Raw genomic sequence first — 17240 nt, 5'->3', positions numbered from 1 at the left:
CCAGAAGATCTCTGGCTGCAGACAGAATTTTTAAAACTGGAGCTTGAACAGAATTTTTAAAACTGGAGCTTGAACCAGATTGGCAGAATGCAAAGACTCTCATGTACTACTGCTACAACTACAACATACAATTATTCAAAAATTGTCAAAATTTTCCGATTTTTCTTTTCAAAAAAATTCGGATTTTTTAATTCATAAAATTTCAATTAAAAAAATTCCCAGTTTTTTTTGGACTCACCTGATCTTGACAGAAATAACCGAAACCGATGATACCAGCTATGGCCAGAAATAGGCAGATGGCAGTAATTGTCCGTATTTTGGAGCGGGGTTCCATTTTTTGTATTTCATAAACGCCGCGGGGTAAAAGTAGAGCAAAATCACTGTCAACTTGAACGGAGACGTTTTTGTGCATGTCCTTGACGTTGATGACGTTGCCGAGATTGTTGTTGTTGTTGCTGTTGTTATTCGTAGTGGTTGTGTTGTTATTATTGTTGTTGTTGAGATTCTTTTTATCACAAGATTGAATAGTGTTGCTATTGTTGTTGTTATTGTTATTATTATCGTTTTTGTTGTTTTTTGTGTTTGTTATTGTATCCCCACTACCACTACTTCCACTTCCACTTTTGCTGCCGCTGTTGTTGCTGTTGTTGTTGTTGCTTCTGCTGCTATTGTTGTTGTCTTCTAGGCTTTTGTTGCTGTTGCTGTGGTTGTTGCTGGCATTCGTTTTCTCCTGCGTTAAAGGCATTATCCAACATCAGATCAACCATTGAGCAGCAGCAATGAAATGTTAAAACTTAAAAGTGGAAGAAGACGAAGAAAAGAAAACGCTGCAAGGACGACGACGACGACGCGGCTACAAAACCCGACACTGCAGCACCTCCACCACATTGAGGATACGAATTACAGAGGAGCAGAAAACCGAAACAACATTTAAAGGGGAGCAAGAAAACGATAACACTTTAATGGGGTGGGCAGCGGGAGGCAGAATGATGGTTGAGGTGTTGAATTTTAATGGAATTTTTGTAGAGGCCTTTTGTGTTTTTGTTTTCTTTTCTTTTTTTGTTTGGCGTAAGTGGTGGGGGGGGGAGGATAATCAAATCTAAGCCACAAGGATATGTTGTTGCAGAGAGAGCGAGAGATTGTGAAAGTTTGTATTTTTGATTCGTCTTGTTGTTCTTGCTTTCGATAATGGTTTGTGGGAATACGAATGTATTATTTAAAGTCAAAATCGTTATGCCGTGGGATTAATTATCAATTCCGTATGCGATTTGGTTTTCTGAAAAGAAAAAGAAAACAGAAAATTTAAATTATTTTAAGATAAAAAATACAAAGAGTTTTAAAAGACAGTGAAGAAAAGACAAAAGTCAGGCAGAGCCTACAATATGACATACAGTTAAGGGCAATGATTCTCCTTGTCTATGAGAGGACCTTCCAGAAGGAGACCTTCTTGGTCTTCAATGGAGAAGAGCCTCCCGATCTTCTATGAAGGAGACCATTCTGGTCTTTTATTAGCTGACCTTCCTGGTCTTCTATGGAGGATACCTTCCTAGTCTTCTGGTCCTCTATAGGAAGCCCCTCCTGGTCTTCTTTGGAGAAGACCATCCTGGTTTTCTATGGAGAAGACCGTTCTGGTCCTCTACAGGAAGACCCGCCTGGCCTTCTATGGGAAGATCCTCCTGGTCTTCTATGAGAAGGCAATTCTGATCCTCTTTAAGAAGACCCTTCTGGTCGTCTATGGAGAAGTCATTCCTGATTTTCTACGAAGAAGACCTTCCTGATCTTCTATGAGAAGACCCTCTGGTCTACTATAAGGAGACCCTCCTGGTCCTCTATGAAGTAAACCATCCTGGTCTTCTTTGGAAAATACCTTCCTGGAGAAGACCTTTTGGCCTTATATGGAGAAAACTTTCCTGGTCTTCTATCAGAAGACTTTTCTGGTCTTCTATCCTGGTCTTCTATGAAGAAGACTTTCTTGTTATTCTATTGAGAAGACCTTCCTGGTCTTCTTTGGAGAAGAACTTCCTGGTCTTCTATCTAAAAGACCTTCTGGTGTTCTATAAGTAAAATTGTCTGGTCTTCTATCCTGGTCTTCTATGGAGAAGATCATCCTGACCTTCTATGAAGAAGACCTTTTGGACTTCTATGAGAAGACCTTCTGGTCTTCTATGAGAAGACCATACTGGTCTTCAATGAAGAAGAACATACTGGTCTTTAATGTAGACCATTCTGGTCTTCTATAGAGAAGACGATCCTGGTATTCTACGGAGAAGACCTGCAGCTCTTTTACATAGAGGACCTGCAGGTCATCTTCGTAGAAGAACTGCTCTTCTATGGAGAAGACTGCAGCTCTTCTATGGAGAAGACCTGTAGAAGACCTACCCGGTCTTCTGGGACCTTCAGCTCTTCTATGAGAAGAAGACCTCCAGCTCTTCTATGAGAAGAAGACCTCCAGCTCTTCTATGGAGAAGAAGGCCTGCAGCTCTTCTATGGAGAAGAAGACCTGCAGCTCTTCTAAGAGAAAAACTTTAGCTTTTCTGGGAAAGGACCTTCAGCTCTTCTGGGAGAAGACCTTCAGCGCTTTTGGGAGAAGACCTTAAGCTCTTCTGGGAGAAACACTAACTTCCATATACAGAAGACCTGAATAAATTCTCTTACAAACATAAGGCTTATTGAAGGTCTGCTATGAATAAGAGAGCTCCAGGACGTCTACTTGACTTCCATGGAAGTAAGCCTACAAAGGTCTTCGACGGATAGAAATCTTCAAGGATGCCTTTAATGGACAGAAGTCCCCCAGAAAATCTTCATTAGATAAAAAAACCTACTGTAGATTTTATATGGGCGTAGATCCCCAGCAGATCCTTTATGAAAATAAAGTTTCCAAAAAAATCTCGGTGGATAGAAAAGATTTAGGAGGCCCCATCTGTTAAAATAAGACTTCCAGGTGGTACTCTGAGAACTCCAGTCTTATGGATACAGAGGATACATATAATACGATAGGGTCAAATTTTGCCCCATCGAAAACCCCACTGGGCTTTACACTCAAGGACTTCTGTCCATGTCCAGCCGTCTATCTGTATGTGTGCACGATAAGTCTCGAAATGAGTATTGTATTTGATCCAAACTTCGTACATTGTAATAGTTCAATCCAACTTTGATTGAGTTCGAAGATGGATAAAATCTGACACATCTTCTGGTACCAGACAACTACAAAAGGTCAAAATGTACAAAATTCTAAATCTTTCAGAGATTCCATAACTGACAAGGGAGCCTTAAGAAATTGAAGGACTAGCAAGGCAAAAATCTTTGTCCTTTAAAATCTTTTTTTTTTGTAAGAGCAAACATTGATACCATCCTGCATTTTTCGAGGACTATCTGTACTTTGGAGATTGTTTTCTGATTATATACGATTATATTTATACTTCTTATTGAAATATTTAATTTGCTGGTCCTTAAAAAAAAAAAAACATTTAATAATTTCTTTCCTGGGAAACATTTACACACACCCACCCAATATCCGTCCTCCTCTCCCTCTCTTTCACTACAAATTGGTTAAAAAACATTTACCTATGGTGGAGGGGTATAGTTTAAACGAAATTTTAGTAATGAAAGGATTTCTGTTTTCTTTTTTTTCTTTTGCTGGGAATATCATAGCTAGCTTCGTCCTTTGAAAACAGGAATGTGTAAAAAACCAGTATAAATTCATAGTTATGTGTGCACACAAACACATGCACTCAGACACACACACACCAACACACACACAAACACATAACACTCCAAATGAAAGGTTTTGCATTTTTTTTATTTGAATGTGAATGAGAATTTTTTGTGTGGTTGCTATTGCGAACAGCAATATTTAGTGCACAAAAACAGCTGAGATTCACAAAAAACGGTGGTGAGGGCTGAAAAGGGTATTTCCGGTTTTTTTTTGTGTGCGTGTGTTTAAATGCAATATTTGCAGACATTTTTTTGTCGTTGCTGCTCTTGCTGTTTCTACTCCTTATTTGTCAACGTAGGCATTTTACCTTGGAGGACCAGACAAAAAATGCCAAAGCCAAAGAATTGGGTGTTTAAATAAAACTTTTAATGAAATGAAAAGAAAGGTTTTGTTGTCGGCGTAAATGGGAACAATTTAAAAATGATCTGACGGTGTTCCCACGGATATATATATGGACCTTCAGGGTGAGATAAAAAACTGTAACAAAATCAAACGCCATAATTTTTAGATTTTTTTTTTTTTTTAATTTTTATTGAATGAAAGCAAAGAATGTCGGAAATAGAATCAAATTTTAGAATAAGTTTAGATTGGTTCGAATTGGTCACCTTTGGCACGAATTATGACCTTTAAACGACCAATGAAACCGTTACACGCTGGCCGAATGTTGCTCTGTGGTATTTTGGCCAATTCCCGGCGAAGCGCTTGCTTGAGGTGATCGACACTTTGGTATTTTTTTATTGCCAACCTTGCTTTCCAAAATACTCCAGACATAATTGTCCAACGGATGGTATCCGGAGATTTTGGTGGCCATTGTGCGCTGGAAATGAAGCGAGAAACCTCATTTTGTAACCATTCTTGGGTGGCGCGTGCTGAGTCCTGTTTTTATGTCCAAGGTCTGCGGCCAAAATGTTTGCGTGCCCAAGGCTTTAATACACCCTCCAGAATATTTTCGCAATAATACTCGGCATTTATTCTGATGCTACGGTTGATTAATAAAACGGAGAGCGACCATCGGTTGTTATGGTGGCCCACACCATTACCATGGCAGACGCTTGAGTTCTGGTGGCCAACCAAAGGTGCACATTTTCAGCTGACCTCTTTGGCAAGTAAACACGATCATTTTGTGTTGTTGTTGTTTACAAAATGCTGGACAACGAATGTTTTCTCATCGGAGAAAACCAAAATCGGCAGTTCCCACTTCCAGCCAAGCGAAGCAACTCGTAAAGAGAAAAAAATTAGGAAATAAAACTTTTGAAGAAAATCTGACATTGGTTTCAATTTTTAAGAGGATTTTTATTATTCACAAATTTGACCCTCTTGTGTTTGAAGAATCATAGAAAGTGGATCGATTTATTAAATTTTCAAACTTGCTCTAAAATAGGCAAAAGTATTGGAATGTGAATAATTTGTTGAATATTGAACTTCGATTTCCCATATTTCAAGTTTTACGCAAAATTTCCAACCTTTATTGGGGAGGTACTGGATAGAGTAGGCCAAATTATCCTGCATTTAATCTATAACATATGGTTGGAAGAAATATTAAGAAATTAGTCTGGTTAGCCAAAATCGGCAGAGACTTGATGGCCCTCCAGCTCGCCCATAGAGGCTCGCTGGCCCTCCAGATCTTCTCTGTAGACAGTGTGGCCTATAGCTCGTCTCTATAAACTTCTAGGTATTCATTTCGTCTCTATAGACTCTCTGGCCCTTCAGCCCATTTATAGAAAATCGATGACCCTCAGTTCTTCTGGGAAAAGTCCTTCAGTTCTTCTGGGAGAAGACCTTCAGTTCTTCTGGGAAAAGACCTTCAGTACTTCTGAGAAAAGACCTTCAGTTCTTCTGGGAGAAGAACATTAGTTCTTCTGGGAGAAGACCTTGGGGTCTTCGGGGAGAAAACCTGTAGCTTTTCTGGGAGAAGAACTTGGGGTCTTCTGGAAGAAAACCTTCAGTTTTTCTGGGAAAAGATCTTCAGCTCTTCTGGGAAAAACACTAACTTCCATAGGTAGAAAACCTCCATAAATTCTACTACAAACATAAGACTTATTGAAGGTCTGCTATGTATTAGAGAGCTCCAGAAGGTCCACATGGGCTTCCTCGGAAGTAGGTCTTTAAAGGTCTTCAGCGGATAAAAGTCTTCAAGTATTTCTTTGATGGACAAAAGTCCCACAGTAGTTCTGTAGCTCGTCTCTACAAACTCCCAGGTCTTCAACTCGTCTCTATGGATTTTCTGGCCCTCCAAGAGTATCGATGATCTTCAGCTCTTCTGGGAAAAACACTAACTTCCATAGGTAGAAAACCTCCATAAATTCTACTACAACCATAAAACTTACGGAACGTCAGCTATAAATATAGAAAACTCCAGAAGGTCCACAAGGACTTCCACTGAAGTAGGTCTTTAAAGGTCTTCAGCGGATAAAAGTCTTCAAGTATTTATTTAAGGGACAAAAGTCCCCCGGTAGTTCTGAAGCACATCTCTATAAATTCCCAGGCATTCAACACGTCTCTATAGACTCTCTTTCACTCCAAGTGAATCGATGGCCTTCCAGCTCACCTATAGAGACATGCTGGGGCTCCAGCTCGCCAATCAAAACTCTATGGGTCTCCAGTCTTGATCAAGATACTCTAATAGCCACATTGTCATGTATCAAGGTTGGACCAAATCGTTTACTCTCTTCAAGAGGGATAGCAAGAACGGTGAGGAAGATAGACGGCGAGGAAGACAGACGGATGGGCATGATTAGATTGACTCCAAACGTCTTAAAACAATTTTCCCAAAAAAAATCCCCAGGAAATAAAACCTTTGTTTTGTGGCCGTATCAAATGATATATACCCTATACGACGGCCATAAAGCTGAGGGCATAAAAATCCGGAATTAAAACTACATTCGCCCCTAAAATACTTAAAAAAATTTAAAATTTGTTAATATACAATTATACCACTACTATTTTTTAAAAAAAATCAAAATAAACAATGAATAAATGTTCTGTAAAAAATTAAGAAGTATAGCTCTGCTAAGTCTTGAAATGTTTTTCATAGAAAGATTTGATAAAAATATTAAAGAAGTCAGTTGTTCTTGTCCTCTAATTCAATTCCTAAAAAAAGTAAAAAACTATTGCCAGTCAAAATGTTTTAAAAAAACATGGCACTAGACCTTTTAGTCCATCAAACAAATTTAATAAAAATTCAAGGTAAAAATTAAAAACAATTTCTTTTAGTCCTTGATTATAGTTCTTTACTGCTTAAATTATTCCCTTTGTCACTCTTTTTTATTTAAAAATATTTTATATTTTTTTTCATTTTCAAATCAAAATGTTTGCTGGGTATCCTTTCAACATTCCCTTTATTTCCTCCTTTTTTCATTCACCATAAAATGCCATTTCGGCTGTTATGTTTTGCATGCAGTTTGCATTTTGTTTTTGGTGCAATAAACCAAAACTACAAAAAAAAACAATTTTAACCGATTTTTTTTTCTCGCTCTTAAAGTAAAATTAAGTTTTCAACTCCACTTGTTTGGTATCGTTTCGGTTTTTTTTTTTTTTGCTCTGGACAGCCAAAATGTTAAAAAAAAAAAACATAAACGAAATGGAGCATTGGCTGTTAGCTGGTAAAAGGCACACAATGCTGAAATGCTGCTCTAACTAAAAAAAAAAAACAAAACTAAATAAAAATAAAATCATTTAAACATGTTCACACACACTCTGATCCCTTTGATCCCTTTTTTAGTTGGTGTCTATCAAAAAAAACTAGAAAACTGTTATTAAACAGCATTTCTAGGCAATTTCTAAAAACTCTGTTTGGTATGGGAATTAAACTAAATTTTTGGGAAAAATGAATGTTATCTGTTTAAATGAAATGTCAACAATTTAGATTAATATTAAAAAAATTGTCAGTAAATTATTTTTTGTACTCAAAATTCCTTTCCAACCTATTTTTAAAAAATTCTCTAAAAATTTCTAAAAATGTATTATTTTGAGCCAAGGCTCATTGCTCTCTTTTTGGTACCTCACTCACAAGAGTAAAATTTCGGAAATTAAAAAAAAAACATAAAAATCTCATTCTAAGCAAAGGGAAGGCCCAAGATATTATATAAAAACAAGTAAAAAAGCTGTATGTTCCGTCGGGACGAACTTTGAATACCCTTTACCATTTGGAACAAATTTGTAAATTTTCAAAAAAAAATAACATTCGCCAAAAATTCTGTTAAAATCTTAAAAATACCGAATATAGCCGTTATATTGGGGTCTACACGTAGATGTGGACCTGCATAGGAAAATTTTGTCATAAGCCTTTACAATATTGAAATACGAAACTTGAAAAAAAATCGGTGAAGAATGTAGCTAAAATCATTATTGGGACTATAGCAAAACGTCGACCTGCACAGACAATATGCTGTCTGAGGCTGTAGTATGCATTACGAACTTCAAATACCAAATTTGAAACAATTTAGTTGAATAATGTCGCTAAAATCATCAAAATACCGAATATCGGGAGTTACCGTTATATGGGGGCTATACGAAAAAACGTGGACCTGCACAGACAATTTTCTGTCTTAGGCTGTAGTATCCATTTCGAATTTAAAATACCAAATTTGAAACAATTCCGTTGAATAATGTTGCTAAAATCAAGAAAATACCGAATATCGGGAGGTGCCGTTATATATTACCAAAACGTTGACCTACATGGCACATTTTCAATACCAAAAGTTCTGAGACATAATATAAATTTGAGAAAAATTTTATCAACCTACTTAATTTTGTTCGGAAGCTAGAGTGATTTCCACCAACCCATTTTTAAAAAAATTTCTAAAAATGTATTCTTGCGGGACGCCAAGGCTCTTTGCACTCCTTTTGGTACCTCACTCACAAGAGAAACATATGCAAATTAAAAAAAAAACATAAAAATCTCATTCTAAGCAAAATAAAATTTTGGTAAATCTGAAAAATACCGAATGCAGCCGTTATATTAGGGCCTATACGACGACGTGGACCTGCATAGGCAACTTTTGTCATATGCCATTGCAATATTAAGCAATAAGCAATAAGCAATGTAGCTAAAATCATCAAATTACCGAATATCGGGGGGACCGTTGTATGGGGGGCTATACGATATCGTGGGTAAAGTACTCAGAAAGATTTTCCGGTGTGAATTTTCAGACAATTATATTGGAAAATGTGGTTAAAATCATCAAAATACCGAATATCGGGGGGACCGTTGTATGGGGGATGAGTTACATACGGAATGACGAACTCAATATATATTGGAGAAGGAAAAATTAGATTTTAAAACAAAACAACTCAAACATTTCTCAGGCTATTGTCTGGATAGCGAGGAAAGGTAGAGGTTAAAGAGCTATGAGTAGTCCGTGTCGTCGCCACCCAACTTATAAATCATGGCCCTTATGTTGGAGTGATATGGATTCCCACCACATTGTTCTCTTCCAAGAGAGTTTCGGCCAAATAGTCTCTTGCATCCTCTTTTTATTTAACTAGTTTTGTTGGACCATCCCGGAGTAATACTTGTAAATCACTCGAAAGAAGTAGCACAAAGGTGGCTTTACCGAGCGGTCTCCTTCAATATCGATTGACTCAGATCCACGTCGTGCAAATTCATCCGTTGCTTAATTGCAATATTGCGCTGTCCAGGACCCCAACATAGCTTAATAGACGTAGTAAACACATTCAAATTTAGTGATTTCAGCACCTCTTGACTATCGACGTTAAGTTTAGTGTTAGACAAACGTCGATTTCTGCCTGGAAAATTCTTTGAAGTTTAAAGGAATTAACAATTTTTAGGCTATAGAAAAAATACCCCTGCATCCGTTCAGCTTTCCAATTTCAAACCATCAACATAGACAGCAAGTCGATCAGAGGTGGGTTGTTAGGAGTCCAGAAGTGCCCATCAACTTCAATCGTGATGATATAATCACTGATTTTGGCCCCACCTCATATATATTGGAGCTTATACAAACATTATATCTAAACTTTTGGTATGACCCAAAATGGCCTGAATAAATAAGTGGACAAATGCAAAGGCTATACATCCGTTGGAACACTGACTGAATCTTCCTAATTTTCTCTTTAGGGGTTTCAGCAAATTGTTCTGATTTTAATAATGTAAATATCTTCCAAAAATCGTTTACCAATAGTCTCCTCTTCTCTTTTATCCTCAAAGGCGGTTATTTCACCAAGAAACTTTGCGTTTGACTTAATGAAATAATGGGAAAAGTTGAATAAGAAAACTACGGAATAAAACATTTTATTACCCGGGGACCAGTTACTTTTTTCGACTTAGACTCCGACTCTAGCAAAATTGTCCGAATTGGACTCACAGACTTTGACAACTCACTTCCGTTCTTTTCAACGTAAAGTCAACCTTTCATACTTTTAATGCTTCTCCAAAAGAATTTCGAAGAAATCCCTTGTTTAATAATCTGAAATTATGCAGTTAATGAAATTTCAATAAAAGACGCATAGGTAGTTACAAACAACCAAAATTATGCGGTGTGTGTTTGCCGTTGTCCAAGGGGTTCCTCAGTCATATTTTGTGTGGATGGCCTGCAACGGCCGCTTATTGAATGCCAGATATTAGTTCATTTTTTTGCATTCTAACAAAGATTTTTCAAAATATCAAATTTAATTTTGTCTCCACTTTAGCACTGACTTTAGGAAATTGCTATAATGGCGCCAATTTGCTTATGGAGTTTGAATTAAAATCACGGCCCTGATTATGCTGGATACATTTGAATTACTGCCCGGTTCATGCTGTAAGAAATTTGGTGCCCATCTCCTATGCTGAAGATCATGTTTCTTCCTACAGCTTCACGTAAACAGTACAATTAGGACAAGTTCCGCTTATTTACTGAAAACCAGCACCACAGTGTTTCAATATATTTGCATCATCGCCAACGTTTTGAGTTCCCCAAGAACTATTCAAAATATCTAAATTTATATTTGTATATATTTATTAATAGCTAGCAACATAAAATATAAAAAAACATTACCGTCACCTATAGAATGCCTTTCAATATCAAATTCCTTTGAATTCCAACAAATGCAGAGGCGGATGAAACGTCATGTTTCGTCATTCTTTTCTGCTACCCTTGCTGAACCCATCCATCTGCACATGCAAATAAATACCAGCAATAAATCCAATGCAAACAAACTATTGCTTCCACATGGCGGGCAGGGCAGAACAGAAATTCCAACCGGCAAATTTCTTTAAATTTAGCAAAACTCACAATTATATGTTTTATTTTATGTGGCTGGCTTGGCTGTCTGCGAAACAATTAATTCTAAGGAAAAAATCATTGAGGCGCATTCATTGCTCCCACTCTTTTCTCTTGAGAAATCATATTTTTTTCTCTCAGTGGTGGTGTGGTAAAAAAGATTGAGGGGGGAATTCAAATATCTTAAAGCAGCAATCAAAAAAATCCACAGCAATTACAACCCTCCTGTATTTTTTAAGCAATTTTACACAGAAGTAAGAAAAATGGATGAAAAAGAAATTAACAAAAACACCGAAAACCATTACAAAACGAAATGAGAGAAAACAGCTGAGCGAGCACGATGTAAAAATGTTACACACACACACGAAAACGTATCTCACCAGATTTACCACCTCTCACTTGTGGTAAAAGAAACAAATAGCAAAACAAAACAAATTAAAGTGTTGCCAATTGGGCGTTTTTACAACGGCTTTAGTGAATTGATTTATGTGAAAGGAATGTGGTCATTGCAGCTGTTTTAATTTATTCATGTGATGCTACTCGCTGTCACTTATTGGAATTAAAGAAATAATTATAATAGAAACACATTTGAATTTTTAATTTTTAGTGAATTTTTATTTGGTCCAAAAAACTAATATTATCTACATTTTTAGATGATATTATCTAAATTATTTTCTGACCTTTTTTCTTGTTGTTTTTAAGATTTTGCCAAAAAATCAGACAAAAAAATAATTTATTGCATTTGTATTGATACTTCTTCTGAGTGTTTAAGCTGTACATCTAAGGCACACTTGCAACAATTTTGTCAAACTTGTCCCGCCTTGTATTATATATTTTTCTAGAATTATAAAAAGTTAAAATAGTATCAGTCAGTCAATGTTCTCACATTTAAATATACTTTGACTTCTTTTATGATAATTCAAATTTTTGACCCTCTATTGGGTAGGTTCCAAAGGAATGGGCCAATATTATCCATTTTGTATCGGAGCTAAAAAATATGATGTAAATATTCCTACGTGCCAGGTTGACTACTTGATGCGCTTTATATGAGATATGTGATAATTTTTAAAAAATGTTAAACTGTGCGTGTGTTACCTTCTACTACAGATAAAAATATTGGCATGGAAAAATTACAAGAAAATCGAACATTTATATTAAATTTTATGCGAAATCAGAAATTCCATATTCATTCCAGGTTTCTGGATGCGGGAAATATTTAGATATAGCAAGTTGTGAAGAAAAGCTGATTTTGTTTCGCAACTTATGACAGATAAAAGCATTGAAAATCGTATCCTTTGTGGGTGAGGTACCAAAAGGGGGTCGCAGATATACAGGGTGAGATGAAAAAATTGCAACCAACTTCAGACTGCAGTCATTTCAAAGCTACTCGTCCGACAGCTGTTAAAATTATCCCAATGACAGCTCATTATATTGTTTACAAGCGTACAAAAGCATTTTAGCGAGAATTTTCCAGAAAAAAAGTTATTTGTGATGGAATTCAAGCGTAATAGTGTGATTTCTTTATATTTGGCTGGAAAACCACAAGTGGCTCCAGCATTTAAATGTGAATAAATTTTTTGTGTCTCGTACCATCGCTCGTTACCTTGATGCTGGTAGCGTAGCCCGACGTCAAGGATGTGGACGGAAGAAGACAGCAACATCAGCAGAAATGGTTTGAAAAGTATAGAAGCGACTTGATCGAAACCCGCGTCGCAGTGGCCGAAAAATGGCTCGTGAGCTGAATGTATCGCAATATTCCATTCGCCAAATATTCAAAAATGAGCTCGGGGTAAAGCCATTGAAAGCCCAGAAAGTTCAAGAACTTACACCGCAACAGAAAGAAAATAGACTCAAAAGAGCTAAAGAGTTGCTTCGCTTGGCCGAAAGTGGTGAACTGCCGAATTTGGTTTTCTCCGATGAAAAAACATTCGTTGTTCAGCAAAATGATCGAGTTTACTTGCCAAAGAGGTCAGCTGAAAATTTGCACCTTCGGTTGGCTACCAGAACTCAACCACCGACCATGATGATGGTGTGGGCCGTCATAACAGCCGATGGTCGCTCTCCGCTCATATTTATCGACCGTGGCATCAGAATAAATGCCGAATGTTATGGCGAATATATTCTGGAGGATGTATCAAAACTTTGAACACGCAAACATTTTGGCCGCAGACCTTAGACATTCGAACAGGACTCAGCACCATTGCACTCAGCACGCGCCGCCCAAGAATGGTTACAAAATTTTCGGATACCAATCCGTTGGACTGTTGTGACTGGAGTATTTTTGAAAGCAAGGTTGGCACTAAAAAGTGCCAAAATACCAAAGAGAAATATTCGGGCTGCGTGTGACGGTTTCATTGGCCGTTTGAAGGCCATAATTCGTGCCAAAGGTGACCAATTCGAACAAATCTAAAATTATTCTAAAATTTGATGCTATTTCCGACATTTTTTACTTTCATTCAATAAAATTTAACAAAAAAAAAATGTAAAAATTATGGCATTTGACTGTGCGGCAGTTTTTTTATCTCACCCTGTCTAACCTCCTGACACAATGGCATACCGTGTTTCTTCACGCCTTAACATAAACTTGAAATTTTGAGCCTCAGCTTCAATCGAAGTGAATGCAAATTAATTTTTGAAATTTCTAGAGGCGTAATCAATAATTCTTTAATGTAGATCTACGTCTTAAATAGTCATATTTGTTAATAAAATTTGTTCCTTTACAGATAGAAAACTACACGGGACAAATATACGGTTTTTATTGCCATTTAAAGGCTAAGCTAAGCCAGAATATATGGGATTTTTGAAGAAACTAATTCGGCAATTCATAAATTTCTCTGGAATGCCAAAAAAAAACCAAAATTAACGAACAACATTTGTGTCATTTTTTTATGATTTTTTGAATAAATATTGTATTTATTTTGCTCTTGCAATTTTTTTCTGAAATTTTTGGGTATTTTCTTGATTTTTACTTGACGTTATCTTTACAAGCCAGCATATGAGGGATTTTTGAAGAAACCAATTCGGCAATTCATAAATTTCTCTGGAATGCCAAGAAAAACAATATCAGAATTAATGAACAACATTTGTGCAATTTTTTATATTTTTTGATTGAAAATTGTATTTATTTTGCAATTTTTTTTCTGAAATTTTTGGGTATTTTCTTGATTTTTACTTGACGTTATCTTTACAACTCAGATGGAAGTAACTGAATTTGGCATTGAGTTCCGATTACCTTACAAAAAATTAATTAACAAGAATGTGACTTTTTTTGGCTTATGGTTGCTTTCGAGTTGTCGATCGTTTTCAGCATTCAAGTAAAAACTGGAACCCAAACTGAATTTCTTTCGAATTCAAAGCAAAAAAGACCCTAGACACCCTACATTTCTAATTTGATAACAATATCACAAACAGTTGTGGAAAAAAAATGAAATTTTTAAACATTAAAAATGATTCGTAAGTTTTATAGGAACAAGTTCAGATTTAGCCTGTGGCCATTTTATTAATTCAAATCGTATTACTAATAATAATCCAAACCAAATAATCCATAAAAACCAAACTATTTTATAATAAAACATTAATTTCTGCAATTCCTACTTTTTATAAAGTATTCTCGTTTTTCAGTAATGTTTTAAACAGGCCTACATTACGCATTTTACGAGAATTTGTCAATTATGTAACGTATAATCACAAAAAATGGCAATGTAAATAACGCTTCTTATGAAAATATGGCCGGTGTAAACAAGTTCTTAATTGCCAATGCATTTTTCTGTAATTACAGCGATTTTTCCCTCTCTACTGAATTGACAACACTTTCCGTGAGACAGACAAACGGGAATTGTCAAAATCTTACAGGGCAAAAAACCAATTAGAATTTGTTGTTGATATTTAATGGAAATATTAAATGAACTCCCCATGACATCAACAACTAGGCGACATAATTGAAGGTGAATGAGCCCGCCTGTCTGTCGGGCAGGAGAGGCTGAATCAGACAATCATCTTTTTTTTCAACACATTTTTCTCGGTTGCTGGATGTCTGTCTGTCTAATCTCAAAACTCTCGAAAACAGCTGTTCATCTCAATGAATTTATGAGCTCATAAAACCGCACGCCAAAACTAATAAAATTCACCCACTGACGCACTAGCGTCATGAAATAATTGACGACAGACTTTGAACACACGGTGGCGGGCGGCGAATGAGTAAAGAACTCCTCCAGCCACATGCATAAACATACACACGCACACAGCAAAATCAAATATGTTTCACCTTGAATTGATTGAATGAAGCAATTGTTGTTGTTTTTGTTATTATTTCACACACCAAAAAATGGTTTTAAATAAATCTTTCAATTCTTTTTTTCTGGTGAAAGGAATTTCTTGTTACCTCTTTTGTTTTGTTTTATTCGGTAAGCCGTAAGACGGCAACACAAAAAACCGCAAAATTATTAATGACACCGTAGTTTCGTTTCATTTCAATTCGTTTGTTTATCGCTAGTAACACAAACAATACAATTTATGATCATAACAAAAAAAAACAAATTCTAATTTTTTGGTTTATTTACATTTCTTTTTTCACACTTGCTTTGGTTCTCTCATTCTTTGCACACCACTTTTCGTCGTTGTTTATTCTTTCACTTCCTTCGGTCACAACACACAATTTGCATTACTTTTATTTTGATTGGCTCTTTTTTTCACTGATTTGTTGTTATTTTGTTTTATTTAAACAAATAACATTGCAGGGAGGGGAGGAGGGATATTTGTTGTTATTACATTCTTTCTTTCTTTCGTGGTGAATGCTCTTTTGTTGTTATTGATTATTGGCAAACATTGCAGACAAATCTGTCATCTCGCACAGGTTTTGGCATTGAACAATTCACAATTCTCCTCTCAGACGCATTAACCCTTTTTATGTTTTTTGTTACATTTCCTCTCCCGCACAGCAACACATTATATGAGTAGTAATAATTAACATTTCTTTGCTAATTACATTTATAAGCATAATTTGTTTATATATTTTTTCTTCCTTTGGGTTCTTTATTGGAATTCTTTCTTCTTTAATTTACGAGACGATACGCACATCCGAAATAAGAACGCCTTTACATATCCGCCGAACAATGTTTTTACGTGAGCTGTCAAAAATAAACTAACAAAATTCTCATCAATTCATTTGGCAATTCAGTGAATGAGTTGGCAACGCCATGGCAAACGTCGCAAGTACGGCAACGCAGCAGAGACAGAATTTTATTATTTTCCCTCCATCTCATTCGTAAACCAGAGAACGCATTGCCAATGGCTTTAGGTTTGGCAATGCATGAAGTTGAAATGGGCCGCAATATAAGGGTGCTATAGACTTTGTGTATTCATTTGCCAAAAGGAGGAGAACAGGAATTCCAGTAGATTGATTCTTATAATGTAGGCAATTAGGGAAGTTTGACGGCAAAATAACCACCAAAATAAAACAGTCGCTCAGACCTAGGGATATAGAGATAGTGTTGCTAACTTGTAAAAATAAAAAAAAAATAAAATAATTAAAAAAAATTAGATGTTCCATGAATGTTCCGACGACGGAGAAACAGTTCAGAGGTGACAAGGTGCTATTTTGGTTATGGGTCATATTACTAGCGAGTAAAAAAGCATAAAGATCGAAATACCATAAAGTGAGTGATACTTTTATATTGGGGACAATATCAAAACGTGAACATGTATAATTTTGTGCAACAGGGGTGTTAATCTACTGCGAATTTTATTTATCAAATACAAAACATTTCCCTAGAAAATGTGTAGGAATCGTCAAAATGTCAAATATCAAGTGTACGGCTATATGTGAGCTATAGGAAAATATGTGGAAAATTGTCGGGATCGGACCATTTTAGTACTCAAAATGCACAATTTGATCAGTTTGACGTATTTTTAATAAAGACTATACGTTGTACTAAATTTTCAGATTTTCAAGGTTGTATATATTATTTAAGTTTTTTTTCTTTTTCGGAGAGAATGATAGGAAATTCTTCAAAACCTTTTATTTTAAAGTTTATCTGGGGAGATATAAGTAAATCCATTGCCAACTTCAAATTTTCAATTCAAAACTATTTCAACATCTCCATATGTAAACCCTATAAACCAAAAGTGACATCAATATCAAATTTCAGCTCTATCCCTTTACCCATTACCAAATTTAGTAAAAATTAGTACATTTCGAACAATCATAGTACACATTTCCAGAACCAACTCCATATTTTAACCAACAATAATATCAGAATCAAATTTCAGGATTTTAGCTCCATTCCTTCATCCAATACCCAATT

The 17240-nt window shown here is 35.9% G+C and overlaps 1 protein-coding gene across 2 annotated transcripts in view; it reads right to left on the bottom strand.

Moving 5' to 3' along the window:
* LOC101894358 (uncharacterized) overlaps positions 1 to 16071 on the bottom strand; it is a 206390-nt gene extending 190319 nt beyond the window's left edge. Inside the window, exons 1-2 of one of the 2 annotated variants that reach the window (XM_059129034.1) lie at positions 15320 to 16071; positions 239 to 1276 (exon numbers count right to left, since the gene is read on the bottom strand). In XM_059129034.1, the coding sequence (XP_058985017.1) occupies positions 239 to 745 (507 nt within the window). In that variant the 5' untranslated portion in view covers positions 746 to 1276; positions 15320 to 16071. The remainder of the gene's footprint in view (positions 1 to 238; positions 1277 to 15319) is intronic. The other variant, XM_059129035.1, reaches the window with a different exon arrangement.
* Positions 16072 to 17240: the final 1169 nt, after the last annotated feature.

Source organism: Musca domestica, unplaced genomic scaffold (assembly GCF_030504385.1).
Source record: "Musca domestica strain aabys unplaced genomic scaffold, Musca_domestica.polishedcontigs.V.1.1 59, whole genome shotgun sequence".
NCBI classification, from domain to species: domain Eukaryota; kingdom Metazoa; phylum Arthropoda; class Insecta; order Diptera; family Muscidae; genus Musca; species Musca domestica.
The sequence above is the reverse complement of the archived record's forward strand: the minus strand, read 5'-3'. Positions and strand labels throughout refer to the sequence as shown.